Source organism: Capricornis sumatraensis, chromosome 7 (assembly GCF_032405125.1).
Source record: "Capricornis sumatraensis isolate serow.1 chromosome 7, serow.2, whole genome shotgun sequence".
NCBI lineage: Eukaryota > Metazoa > Chordata > Mammalia > Artiodactyla > Bovidae > Capricornis > Capricornis sumatraensis.
The window spans coordinates 79,921,478-79,937,140 of record NC_091075.1 but is presented as its reverse complement, the minus strand read 5'-3'; the positions used below and the strand labels follow the sequence as shown (position 1 = coordinate 79,937,140).

The window sequence follows — 15,663 nt, the reverse complement described above, 5'->3', positions numbered from 1 at the left end:
AGGGATTTTGATTTGAGTTTCTTGTCTAATACCTATTGAAATGTCACTGAATCATTAGATTGACAGTTCCAAGTTTATTTGTGCCTCTTAGAATTAATGATACGACTATGTATGATTCAAAGAGTTGCTATGAGTAGTCACTGAGCTATTGTGTGAAAAAGTGTTCAACTAACCCACTCCAGTGTTCTTGCCTGGAGAATCCCAGGGACCAGGGAGCCTCATGGGCTGCCGTCTATGGGGTCGCACAGAGTCAGACACGACTGAAGCGACCTAGCAGCAGCAGCAGCAGCAGCAATGGCAACATGCTACATAAATGCTACAAATTATATTGAAATTCTTGTTAACAAAAAATGACTGAGTGATACAAAATATCTAATCCAATTTAGTGCCATATGTATATCTATCTATCTATCCATAGAGACAGGGTAGAAGAGGAGGGAGGAAGCAGGAAGGAAAAAAGGAGGAGAGGGAGAGATATGATTGCTATTATTTCTTTTTTTTTAAGTCATTTCCCATTTTTTGTGCTTCTTTATGCACACCTGAAAGACTCTACCTTTCTACCATCGCCTTCGTCTTGGCTATATTAACAAATTACTTCTTTCCTGATTTCTTCCTAAAGTAAGTATGACAGCTGCAAAATTACCTTATAGGCTGGGTACAATTGCACTCATTTTGTATGCTAGTAAGGTTATTCTCAAAATCCTTCAAGCTAGGCTTCACCACTATGTGAACTGAGAACTTCCATATGTACAAACTGGATTTAGAAAAGGCAGAGGAACCGGAGATCAAATTGCCAACATTTGTTGGGCAATAGACAAAGCAAGCAAATTCCAGAAAAACATCTACTTCAGGTTCATTGACTATGCTAAAGCCACTGACTGTGTGGATCACAACAAACTGGAAAATTCTTAAAAAGATAAGAATATGAGAACTTACCTGCCTGCTCACCTTACCTGCCACCTGAGAAATCTGTATGCAGGTCAAGAAGCAAAAGTTGGAACCTTAATGGAATAACAGACTGATTCAAAATTGGGAAAGGAATAAGAAAAGGTTGTAGTGTCACCCTGTTCATTTAACTTATATTTAGGGTACATCATGTAAAATGCCAGGCTGAATGAATCAAAAGCTATAATCAAGACTGCCAGGAGAAAGAGCCACAAACTCCAATATGCAGATGATACCAGTCTAATGGCAGAGAGTGAAGAGAACTAAAGAGCCTAATGATGAGGGGGAAAGAGGAGAGTGAAAAAGCTGCCTTAAAACCCAACATTCAAAAAACTAAGATCACAGCATCTAGTTCCATCACTTCGTGACAAATGGATGGGGAATAAGTGGAAGCTGTAACAGATTTTATTTCCTTGGACTCCAAAATGATTGTGGATGGTGAGTGCAGCCATGAAATTAAAAGACACCTGATCCCTGGAAGGAAAGCTATCAGTCAGTTCAGTTCAGTACTTTGGCCATCTCATGCGAAGAGTTGACTCATTGGAAAAAGAAAGCTATAACAAACCTAAAAAGTAAAGACATCACCTTGCTGACAAAGGTCCATACAGTTAAACCTATGATCTTTCCAGTAGTCATGTATGTATATAAGACTCAGACCATAAGAAAGGCTGAGCACCAAATAATTGATGATTGCAAATTGTGGTGCCAGAGAGTCCCTTGACTCTTGAGAGTACCTTGGACTGTAAAGAAATCAAACCAGTCAATCCTAAAGGAAATCAACCCTGAATATTCATTGGAAGGACTGATGTTGTAGCTGAAGCTCAGATACTTTGGCCACCTGATGTGAAGAACTGACTCACTGGAGACCCTGATGTTGGGAAAGATTGAAGGCAAAAGAGAAGAGGGCTGCAGGGGATGAAATGGTTAGATATCTTCACTGACTGATGGGACATGAATCTGAGCAAACTCTGGGAGATGGTAAAGGACAGGAAAGCCTGTGGTGCTGCTGTCCACAGGGTGGCAAAGAATCGGATATGACTTAGCAATTTAACAACAAAGAAGTAATCTCTAACAATTGTCATAAACGTTCCACTTCTACCTGACTAAGGTAGAAACTACCAGGTAGAAACTACATCATGGGAGTTCTAATACAGAGAAAATTCTGATTTAATTCTGGATCTTAGAAGAAATGGCTCAGAAGTGATGACTTTTCTACCTGTATATGATAAAGCAACTTTTAGAGTATATGCGTATATTATTTAACTCAACAGATTCTTCTAATGCTTGTCTTATGTAGTGTTCATATGCTCTATGTGTATATGCAACTTTCCTTTCAAACAGAGTTTCTTGCTCTTTTCTAAAACAGAGCTTGTTATAGGAAAATAAAACACATTCAAATGTTTTAAACTTTCATCAAAAGACTGAAAGTTCAAGTTCTGAAAGCAACATAAGATATCCTGAGACTAGTGGAAAAAGCAAACACCTGTTATGAATAAAGCTAAAGGGAAATTAAGTTCCCAGTGTTAAAAAAACAATAGAAACAACATTAAAAGATTATTTTTAATTGTCTTTCAACCATGACATCTTCTATGTTCTAAAAATAAAAGAAAAATTGTGGCTCACTGTAATGGTTGCTTGCACTGAAATACTGCAATAAAAATATCTCAAATATTTGTTAAAATGAATAAGCAGAGAATAAAATTCTGGTACTGATACAAATTTGTAAAAAAAATCAGCTCTTGAAAGCACATTATTTTCATTTAAATTAAATAAAATATCATAACTGTCTCTTTGTAAACATAATACAAACAGATTTCAATTCATGATAACAAAAGTATAAATCAGGAGTTTATTCTTTGGAGAATATAAATATTCCTTTAATTTCCCTCCCTCTACTCTCCTCTTAAAGAATGTTAACATTTTAATGGTATAGAAAATGTGCCTTCACAATGTTCTAAATAATTTCTTTGAAAATCTTTATAACTATAGTAATGAGGCACTTTACCTTAATCCCATTGACACCTGTACTTGACATATAGGGGGAAGAAAACAGTAAAAATTATACATATTTTGACAGAGATCTGTCTTGTTAGTGAGTGCTTTCTCCCCATCCTAAGCTAATCATAACTGGCATTTCTGAAGGTAGTTGAGAAGAATGAAAATGTTTTTGGTATTATTTTTCAAATAATAAGGAACTTTTACCAATCAACTCCATCCTCAGTACATATACAAAATGAATGCCTACATGCTGGTTCACAAGAAAGCAGACATGTTAACAGGCTCACAGGTCAAAACAACTGACTATGTTTTTATATTATGATATATATAGAGGGAGTGTGATTATTATTGGGCACTTACTTTTAAAAATTGACATGCTGATTTTTAATTTGTGTGTGGAGGCACGATGTCAAGCCTGCCTCTAACAACAGTGTGTAACCCATAAAACATCTGGGCTATCTCAGCTCTTCCCACTGTCCTGAGCCACTGTGACTAATATAAAAGGGTTTCTTTTAAGCAAATATGAGTGCTCCCTGGAGTGAGCATCATGCCAGCCTGTTGCTTTGAATTTTATGTATTATCTCTCTTCATTATTTAATCATGTGCCCTTAAGGTCTGAATGGTTTCACTAACTTCACTATCAAAAGGAATTTTTAAAATGGATCATTGCTAAACAGTCACCACCATGGTTGATTTATAACAAGAGCTACAGAAAATAATAGTCCTGATCTAATTCAGGTAGTGTCTGTGATCACTACTTTCACAGTATCTCTAACAGCTTGGAAAGAAGCAGTAATACGTAAAAGCTGTTTGTTCTTTCATCCATATAGAGGATTTTTTTTTTAATCTACAAGGTATAATCATGCCTGGATCTTTTTTCCTCATGACATCTGTTATTTTCTAATTCAACAACAAAATTAACTGGTTTTAAAGTCATCAGAGTCTAAGAAAAAAAATAAATCATTGAAAAATACTATTTTGAATTTGTATATTATCTTTGTGTTTAATCAAACAATGATTTCTCTATTTTAGCTCAATGTATTTATCCCTTTTTACTTCACATTACATTAATAATATCAAAGGGAGGGTACATCTGTCACTTATTATTCAATTTCTTCAAACCTGGGAAGATGAGTAAAGACAGGAAATTTCACTGGGCTTATAGCCTAATTAAAAGCAACAGGCTTAACTATGAATAGTTTTTCAAAATGCTCAAACTTTTTTTCTTTTCTTGCTTATCTAAGCTTAAGATGTTCATTAGTAACTCATTAAAGACTTAGTTACAGTCCAATGGGTGAGTCCTGAATATAATGATGGAATGTGTGTACAAATGTGTAGACTCATAATTAGAGAAACTGTCACATTTGGGGGTTAAGAATATACAATGCAGTCTTTGAAAAACACTATGGAAAGTAAGTGACCCAAGACTGTAGTATTTTAAAATTTGCTAACTATCCAGGTCATTTGGTTTTTAGGTCTAATTCCTGAAGGTATGTTTTAATGACCACATTTTCCCAAGATTAAATGTGTGAAGCTTGGTGCTAAGGCCTTTCTATACATTATTTTACTTAATCCTCATACTACAACAAAGTAGGCCTAATTACCCTTATAAAAAACAAGGAAACTGTGATTCAAATTGGTTAAGGTCATGTTTCTTAGCAGTAACAGAATTGGAATTAGATTCTAAGGCCTGAAATCTTTTCACTTCATTCAATAGAACCATGCAAATTAGAATTTCAAAGCAGTTTAAATTGAATAATACTATAAACTTCAGTTTCTGGGCTTCATGTAAGCAATACTTTCTAAATAGGACATCTTCCATTATTCAGGGTTTCTTAAAAATGTAACAGCTGTTCAGTAGTAACATTTATAAATCATTATCTATATGTCCTAATCTTTTCTCCCGAAATAGTAATATTTCAGAAAAGTCCAATGGGCTGAAATAGTGCAAGTTGACTAGGATTCTTTCCAAACAATACTTCAAGTCCTTTTCCATTTCTCGTCTTTTTCTGTTTGTTTAAAGATATGATATGAGTGAGTCCAAAGGATACTAAGTAACATGCGTAGATTTGACAGACACAACAAATTGCATAACTTTCTTGAGATTTAAAGAGGCATTGAGTTGTTTGTAGAACATACCAGAGAAAATAAGTCTATGGAAATAAAAGATGCACTGTTTATAATTTGAGCAAAGATACAAAAAAAATGTAAAAAAGAGGACTTTCTGAATCTGGTAGAAGAATTCAGACTAGAACAAAAATAGAAACGCTTTTGGTCATCACAATTAAAGCTTAATGTTCTTTAGCATTTTCTTAAGGAGGAGTAATTGGAAACTGACTAGAAGAATCCAATGAATTACCTAACTATTCTGTGTATCATTCACCACTATACAATTCACATATCAGAATAAAGTTACAATAATTGTCAATTAGAAGTTTTTGCAATCATAAAAAAAAAACAAGTTAATGAACTATTTTTAGGACACAAATTCATAAGTAAAAAAGAAGGTGGAATGGGGCTAGACAAATGATATATGATTTCAAAGTGAATTTAAAATAGCTGAGATGTAAGTGGGCAAATCCAAGCAAAAAACCTCTTAGAAAATGCAATCTAAAGATTTCTTAAATCCAAGTGTACTGTAACAATGGTACCCTGTGATCTTTTTACAAAAAATATATTTATATAAAGAATACTTAGAAATGAAAAATAAAAATTAAGAAATGATTAAATAATATTTCTTCAAGTAAAATATGCAAATAACCAAGTACACAAAAATGGGCTCAAGATTATGCCATAGAGAAATGTTAAGTCAAGATTGGGAGTTTAGAATTGACATGTACAAACTACTATATCTAAAATAGATCACCAAAAAGAAACTACTGAGTAGCAAAAAAATAAAAAAAGTACCACAAGATACTACTTCATTTTGACCAGATTGATTAAAAGAAAAAAGACAGTAACAAATATAGTTGAGAACGCAAGAATGTTTGCAACGTATAACTGTGCAACCACTTTGGAAAGTAGTTTAGCACTTTTTCAAAATGTTACATATAGTAGTCATGTGACTCAGCAAGTCCACTCCTAGGTTTATACCCAAGAAAAGTGAAAACGTCCACACAAAAATTTATGCATGAATTTTCATAACCACATTATACAGAATAGCCAAAAAGTAGGGAATAATCTAAATTTCCATCCACTGATAAATATAATGTGGTATATTTATACAACAGGCTACCTGGAAATAAAATAAGAACTACTGATACATGCCATGGTATAGATATATTTTTAAAATATGCTAAATGAAAGAAGCAAGTTGCAATGTCTACAATAGGGAAATGCATAGAGACATTGATTACTGATGGTCAGGGACGGGGTCTTCCCAAGGGAAAGATGGATGTGACTATTAATGGATATAGGATTTCTTTTTGGAGGACTAATTCCATTCTAAAAGGTGCACAACTATGCAAACACTAAAATCAACTGAACTAAATTTTGTGGTATGTGAAATATATCTCAAGAAAGATATTTTAAGTACCCATTTATACATTAAAAAAGATATTGATGCATCAAATCTAGTTTTTTAAAAAACTACAATATATTTTATAAATATTTTCTTCTTCCTTCATCACAAGAGGACCACAATTTTCAGACTTATTTATCGGTGTGGCTATGAGGCACAGTTTTAATTAATGGAAGTGGAAACAAAAGTAATGTGCTCTATTTCCAAGCATATCCATATAAGAAACTCCCACTGGAATCCTCCCAATACTCTTCTTCCTTCTGTGGAGAGGAATGACAATGAGTCTCAGAAAGATATTGGAACTCTTGTGCCATTAATAGACTGAGTTTATAAATAACTGTGAGAACAAGAGAATGGCATACCCTCTGTCCTTCAAACACAGAGACATGCACACGCACACACAAACACACCCACACCCACACACACACACACACACACACACACATATACTGCCCAACCAGAAATATTTACCTTTCTTGAAACGTTTGGTGAACAAGAATATATTCTCTAGAAGCTATTATTCATTTTGAATTCTACCGTGACCACAGCCAAAGTTTACATTACATTCTAATACAGTAAGAATGGAAATTAAAGTAGGCAACTCAAGGAAGTCTTTTTCTAGAAGTTCCATAATATATAATTGGAAACACATACACACACAGTTGATTTGATCCTTATTTGACTCTTTTTTTGTCTTAGATATTTGATTTTCTGAGGAGTCATTCCTTGAAAATTATAATACAAATATAGAATGCAGTGATTTTTAAGGAATCTCATTTTCACAATTGATCAATTACCCTAATTTTGATATTATATCTTAATTACTGTTCTTTCATAATATATATGTTAAATTTATATCTACCTATTACTCTTTTCACTTTTGTAAACTTTTGCTTAATATTCTATATATATCAATATATATTTTAGAATAATTTTATTAAATTTCTACATGGAAAAGCTCACATCAGTACTCTGAAAGCAGTTGTGTGAACATACATAAAAATTAACTGGGAAATAACTTACAATTTTCCTGTTCCTAGTCTTTTTTTATTCAGGAACATGGTATATTGGGTGTGTTATTTTACAATTCACAGTAAGTTTCACAGTTTTCTTCTCCTAGGTTTAATTTAGTTCCTCCTATATTTCCTAAGTAATTCAGGCATTTCATTTCCACTGTGATGTAATCATATATGCATGTATGAATCATAAACTTGAACTTAGTGCTTTCATTGATTCTGAGAAAGTTATTATATTATTTTCTGAATGCATCATAATCTACCTGCAAATAACAATTAAATATTAATATTTGAATATTTATTCTTATTTACATTTGTTGATTATTATAGTAGCCAAAACTTGTGGAATTATTTTAAACAAATGGTGGTGATAATAAGCAAGGCTGTTTTGATCTTTTATGACCATTTATTTTAGATAGTTGTGAATTAATCAAAAATGAGTCATTCTTTTACTTTCCATATTATCAAGAGATTTTCTTCTATGGGTACAAAGATACAGTCAAATTTTATATACAACCATGTTCCCTTATACTGCGATTTATAACTGTAATGTATCAATGACCTTCAAAGCTGAGCCAATAATATATGTTTAGATAAACAATGATTCCTTCATATAACATGCTATCATAATTTTTTAAACTTTAGTGAAGGGCTAGAAATGTCATTTTAAGGTGAAATCAGTATTAAAGATACAACTTTTATTTCTAAAGTTATTCCACTTTTAACAAATAAGCACTTGCCCGACTGCAAAAAATATCTAACCATTAGTATTAATTGTACCACCAGGTCATGGGACTATTGAATTTTTGCCTTCTGATTTAAATTTGTTTGAGGATTACTTAGACAATAAAATAGGTGACACTGGTAATGACAAAGAAATATATGAGACTATGTTCTTATACTTTATCAAGCTATAACCTTTACTTCATGACATTCATATCACCACAAACTATAGTGTGTATAGATCAAATAAACACAGAAAGTTTATCAAGTGTCACTGTGAGAGCCTAGTTTTGTTTGAAGGTGTATATCCATTACTTTTGGAAATACAACCAGCATATTTGTCTTGCAAATCCTTAGCTAACCTAACCTAACTCCTTTGGTCAAATCATTCATACACAGTTTTTCTGATACAAAGACAAGTTTTTATATTAAAAGAAACTAGTTCTGCTATGATGGTAAAGAAACATAGATTCAAATAAAATAAAAATGTAATGTAAGAATTAAAGATTTTAAAATTTAATAAAAAAAAGTGAAAAAAAAAAAAAGAATGATAGGAAGTAAAAAAAAAAAAAAAAAATCTGAAATAAATTAGAGAATGACTTAACCCTAGTTTTCAACAGGGCCTTATGCTAAACTGTCAAAACAGATCATAATATAACATTGATATATAGCATCTTATTTTCATGATGAGATCTTTCCTATTGCATTTCAATTTTTTGATTGGTCATTAAGCAATTATTTTCCAATCTGCATGCAGGAAATAATTGTATGAAAAATGTCCTATGGCTATTTACATGAAATTATAAATGTAAGAGCACTATTCTTACATTGAGAATGAAAATAGCAATGCAAAGAAGAGGGAGACAGATAATTAGATACTTATATATTACATATCAAACTACTTGAAATTTATTCAACATCAAGTGCACAACGACCATCCTAGTATAATCAGTCTACCCCAAAGCCAAGAAGCACGAAAAATAATGCATGATTCTATACCCTCAAAACAGTCACAGTACATAAAATCTGAAGATAGAAAACGCTACTTTGCTCTCAAAGTGCTCATTTGTTACTTGTAGAGGAGTGTCACTACGATAAAATTCACACATAACATATTTTGCAGATGCAAAGGCAAAATAAAACTATTTTCCAATTGCCAAACTGCATACTGAATGCATAGGGAAGGCTCCTAAACACATTCTTACAAAGGAAAGCTGTCAGGTGTACATATTGGTAGTACATACTGTTGTATTAGAGACTGCATAGTTAACTTTTGAAATATATATTAATATTTATTTTGAATTTAAGTACCAAGTGGCTAATGTATTAACAGATGCTATTGGATGTGTTCTCAATAATCTCATGTATCATGATGATGACAAAGATTTCTCAGTATAACATATTTGACCATACAGATAGTGATATTACTGCAAGTATTACAAATTATCTAGGCTGGCAAGCATTGTAAACATTTAAAGGATGATTAATTTCTAGAAAAGAAAAAAAATAGCAAAGCAGAGCTTAGAAGTCAACCTACCTTTTTCACCATTAATAAAACATGACTTCATAAAAAAAATTATATGGTAATATTTTCTGTGGTAAAATATAATTTGGTACTTCCTCAAACTTCACATATTATTGAATTATTATTTTAAATTATTGACACATTAAATGATACTATAACTAAAAATAGATTAATAATAAAATGAATTACATAAAAACATAATAGTACAAGATATATGTGTCTGATCATTGTTTTCTCCTTGCTAAGAACTGTTTATAATAATTAATTTGTTAGCTTTAAAGTTCACTAATATATAACTACACATGCAATTTTACCGACACAAAATAGACTTGGGCAAAAAAGTACATATATGGTGGCTCGTGAAAGAATTTTTTAAATTCTACTTTTTTCTGCAAAGATAACACTAAAAATACTGTTTCCTTTTACACACAATAAGCTACAATGACCCTGTTTTCTATCTCTATCATTGTGATACACTTGCTAAGTATGGTTTAATTAACATAAGATGCAGTTAAAATATTTGAGCATGGCAATCACCTTCTCAACTCCCAACCCATTATGGCTTGGGTGGCATCCCTCCCAAGGACAGATCTCCTAGTGTGGGTCCTATACTGAACCATGATATTGTTTTACCGCCAGTCAGGATGACTCCCAGGTGCTCATGTTATCACTGGATTTTTGTTCTCTGATCCCTCTCTTTTCCCTTGCTCCCAACCACATCATTAGAACAAAAAAGTCTTTTATCTTCATGCAACACTACATTAGTTAACACCAAAGAACTGGCCATCTGCTTTCAGTACTTCTCTTTACTTCTGCCAGGTCTCATTGCATTATAGATAAGGATTTTATGGTTATACAGGAAGGAGACACAGTCATGGAAAACAGAAAAATAGAAATACAGAGGTACACAGAGACATAAAATATGGACAGATAAACACAGAACCAGAGACATTTCTTAAGTTTAAATTTGTATATATATATATATATAAATATACACAAAATGTGGATATACTAATTAACTTTATTTTCCTATAAAAAATACTGGCCAGACTCTCTAGGATGATGTGGGCGATTACTCAACTAATGTAAATATTATTCAGAATTAATTATTTAGCTTAGTTTATAATTTTACCCACGCAGAAATCATGCAAAAAATGCATCACTGGCAATTACATACTACTACCACTGACAATTATATACTATAATATAATATACTGACAATTATATATTGTCTTTATATATGTCTGATATATATAATCAGTTTGACAATAATTTTGTTTAGATACTAGTATTAAAATGTTCTGGTAAAATCAAAATGTTGAGATTTTAGTAGCAAAAGACTTCAATTCTCAGGATAAGAATAAGGATAATTGTATATCTTCCTTACCTAATGCTGAGAGGTTTAGCTCTATTTCAAAGTAATTAGGGGTAGGAAAATAAAACAGAAATAAGATTAACTGAGTGCCAAGCACTATGTTAGGAACTATGTGTATATCATTCATTTCTTAAAATAATCCTACATGGAGTAAGTGTTTGTTCTTACAGATAAAAAGCAGGCTTACAAATTTCTAAGTTACTATAAACTTGAGGGAAGAATTAAGAATCCCTTGTTCATTACCATAGCTTTAGTAGCTAGCACAGTCATCTGACTCAAAGTCTATGATAAATGTTATTTGTTAACTAATTTACCAAGTAACTGTTACAGAACTTGTAGGCAGTAGAGCTGAAATTTTATCTCAGATCTGTTAAGACTTCAAAGCCCGGTCAGTCTATGCCCAGAACATGGAAGAGGCAGAAATCTATCTTTTTACCTCGCCTGTTCACAAGAACCAGGAGAGCTGATGTGGAATTTTCTACAGGGATGAATGGCTTTAACAGGAACTGATTATTTATTGGCAGTTAAAATCAGAGCTCAAGAAGATAAATCCTTCATTTTAAGACCTCTCGGGGTCTCATGTGCAACTTTACTCAAGTTGTTTGGTCACTTGGTACCCCAATACTTTCACTATAAAAAATTAATGGTAATGATGATAATAATAAGTAATATTAAACCCATGAGAATGCTGTGATAATTAACTGTACCAACACATTTAAAGTTTATGGCTATTGAATCACTATGTCCTTGTCACTCCGTCATATCCAACTCTTTGTGACCCTAAGGACTGTAACATGCCAGGCTCCACTGTTCTTGGAATTCTTCAGGCAAGAATACTGGAGTGGGTAGACATTCCCTTCTCCAGGTGATCTCCTCAATCTAGGTCTCAAACCCAGGTCTCCTGCATTGCAGGCGGATTCTTTATTGTCTGAGCCACCAGGGAAGTAGTCATTACTATTATTTACTCTGGAGAAAAGGCCAGAAATTTGGGTCATATCCAGAAAAGTTAAGTCTCTCTGATCAGGAGAAGAAATATAGCTAGTAGGCAAGGACATACTATCCAGGGATGTTTTGGATATAAAGAACTTCTATTACTAAGACATCTATTTTATTTCAGTCCTCTCAGGTTTCAAGCTATATGGTATTCCTTCAAGCCAAGACTGGTGGGGACTCCAAAAATGTCTAATACTATTATATTTCTGCGTTGATCAAAGGCACACACACTTTCTGTTTATGAGCAAGCTGAACTCAAAAAATCTGCTGACATGGAGCCCTTCATTTACAAGTCTGAAGTGGCACCACAAGGCAATGGAGAAAGCCTTCCATAGAAGGCAATCAAAACTGACTTGCATTTTCTCTGGTGAAAAATTTTAAAATACTTACACAAGGTAATAAGAATAAAGTTTTTAAGTGGAAAGTTTCTATATTGTTTAGCCTGATATGCATAGGATGATATAAAGAAGTTCACAGAAAATGAAAACATTATTTTAGTTTTTTAGTCAAAATATTTTATACATTTTTATATACCAGAGTCAATATTTTCTCTATTAGTTTTTAAATAGTTATTAGTTACTTGAAGAGATTATATGTGTGTTTCTGTATGCTTGTTCAATACAGGTCTCAACTCAAGAATCATGGTGTAAGGCTCAGTGATCTTTGGGACCCATAAGATACAAAGTAGGTGTCAGGTTTAGGAGACCAGAAACTACACCTCTGAACAGAAAGGTTTTCTTACAATGTGTATTTCTGCTATTTTTAACCTACCTTGCTCTAATAGTACAATTTTAGACTGACTTTGTAAACATGAATTGTATATATATTTAGAGTTTTTTTTCTTGAATATCAGTATCAAATGAAGAAGCTCTCAGGGTAAGCTAATTCTTAGCCATTACAATTTACTGGAACAAAAATATACTGGAAGGGTAGATAGTATGATGAAGGAAACTAACATGTTCAATCACTTAATATCAGTCATGTTATGTGCTAGATTTTTTACACATCCTATTTATTTAATCTTCAAATAACCTTACAAGTGATACATTTTCAGAAAATCAAAAGGCTAAGTGGAATAATCTTTAGGTACACTGACAATTAGAAAAGCATTTGTTTAAAGGAACGTAATTCCTATACTGTCCCATATCACAGTGTCATACATGCCCAAGTATGTGAATGTCTCATCAGTATAAGAATTAAGGGAAAATTTTGAAATATTTAACAATTTTACATTGTTTAAAATGAGATGGTGGTATAACTTTACTTTTATTTTTTAAAAAAGCATTCTCTCATAGCAATTTGTTAGAAATAAACCTGTGCAAGCAGGGAAATTTTAGGGAAAATGTCAAGACAGGTGATTTTTATCCTGTTTTTATAATGACAGTAGAATGCAATTCATGTTAAAACATATGAATGAGTCAAATTAAGAACTGCATCACTGAAAAACTACAATAGATTTCTATAGTCAATTAAAAACCAAAAATGAGCCAAGGAGGCTAAAAAGTCATTTCAGTTGCCTGCTAAACTATAATACTCTGAGACCTCCTAAGCAGTGGCAAGTACAGCTGTGTCCTTTTTTCTTTGCTATAATTATCATTAACATATGCAACAGTGACTGTATTATGCCATTTTCATTTAAGGGCAAAATCAATGATAATCAGTAGAAAACTTTAAATTGGGAAAAAGTAGCATATGGATAGACTTTAATCTGGCAATTTTTAGAGGGATTAAATAAATATTATTCTAAGTGGTACAGAATTTGTTTTGCTTATTTATTGACTCATTAGATGTTTTATAAAAATTTGCAAAGGAAGATAGCATTTCTTAACTGTCATACTCATGCTATAAGTACCAAGATGTCTAAATGAACAATGTATACAGTCTTTCATGAGTATATTAGCATGTTTCAGGAAAAATACATTTTTCCTTATGTTGATACTGTTTTGATAATGCCTTTTGTCTCTTTTCTAGTTAAAAGGGATATCACAATTCTGCCTTAACGACAGGTTTCAATTTAATTTTGTGTGTTAAGGATTGAGCAGGGTACTAAACACTCAGAAGCAAATAATTACTGGGTTCAGGAAAGTAGAATTTTGGAGTGATTTCTTTCAAAGGGCATTTACTATATTAAAAGCTATTTTACTTAGTAAAATAGGTCAATTAAGTTCATAATAAATGATAGTTAATAATTCAAATGATACTCTTTAAGGGTGATAAAAATAATCAAACATGAAAGTAAAAAAATAGTTTGGTTAAATACACATTTTAAATGGTATTTTAAGAAATAAAACTCAGCATTCTATTTATTACAGCTTAAAGTACATTACTTACAGCTATTATTACATGGTAGGCAAAAACTGCAAAATCATAGCACAAAAATTTAAAATAAAGGATCTAATGTAAATTATTGAGACAGTATTAAGTGTCACAGAAAAATATAATTAAAAGTCTTACCATGAATTATCGGTGCTAAGAGCATCATGAAGACTAGTAGCTGTGATGGCCACATGGTCGTGAGCTCGGCAGTGAGGGTGCCTCAGGAGTGAGTATTCTAAACTTAAAATAAGTGTCTCTGATTCTTTTTCTGTATCCCAAGATGGATGATTAAAAACAAAACAGCTCAAAAAGAAATATTCTTCAAAACAGAAACACCAATACCCAATTCAGAATCCTGCAAACAAGAAAAAAAAAAGTTATCAAATATAGGTTTTATCATTTCCTTGAAAGTTTCCTTGCTGACAAGAACATCTGTACACCTCCTCCCTTCCTCATTGTAATGAATACACACATCATACATAAAAATAAGTAAGTAACCTAAAAGACATTATTAACTTATGCATTACCACAGTGTTTATTTCCCAACCCCCAAACTGACACAAATAATTCAGTCTCACTGAACAAATTAATATAAATAAACTATACTCATTAGTATAATAATTAATTTGTACAATTTATCAATACATTTAAACATTTGGTGTTTACTCAGGGTAAATATTATCCACAAGTATAATTTTTACTAATAATAGAAAAAAAATCATTCATTATGATTACTATATGTATAAACAAAAAAGTTAAATGTATGAGTCTTACTTTCATTCCAGACCCTGAGAATAATTCAGAAATTATTCTAAATTTTAACTATATTATTTTTCTAATTATTCTGTAATTAAATTTGTGAAAATTATAATTTATGTTAATTAATTATTCTCAATCAAAATCAATTCATTTAGCAGAAGTTTACTGAGTACCCTTTAAATTACAAAGTACTATGCTAAGAAAATAGGGCAAAATATTGAATAAAACATGCAACCTATCTTCCAGGATCCTACAACTCAAAATGAGTAATTTTCCTTAAAAGTGTTAAATACATATAGAAGACACTATAAATTTTAAGTATTGTAAAGTTATTTTACTGAATCAAACTGATATAGCTGCCCTCTCTTTAAAGTTTGCACATATATATCTTAGAAAGCAAAAGTACTGAAGGTACGTGACCTCAATTCTGAAGATGTTGTTTTTCACAGTGAGCATCTTTAAAACTGATCAATCAAGTACTAACTGGGTCTTC

General features: G+C 32.0%; 1 protein-coding gene across 8 annotated transcripts in view; it reads right to left on the bottom strand.

Annotated features, from left to right (window-relative positions):
• Window positions 1-14,604, bottom strand: part of ADGRL3 (adhesion G protein-coupled receptor L3) — a 572,691-nt gene extending 558,087 nt beyond the window's left edge. For all 8 annotated transcript variants that reach the window (XM_068975496.1, XM_068975495.1, XM_068975497.1 and 5 more), the window contains exon 1: window positions 14,550-14,604. In XM_068975496.1, coding sequence (XP_068831597.1) covers window positions 14,550-14,604 — 55 coding nt within the window. The remainder of the gene's footprint in view (window positions 1-14,549) is intronic.
• Window positions 14,605-15,663: the final 1,059 nt, after the last annotated feature.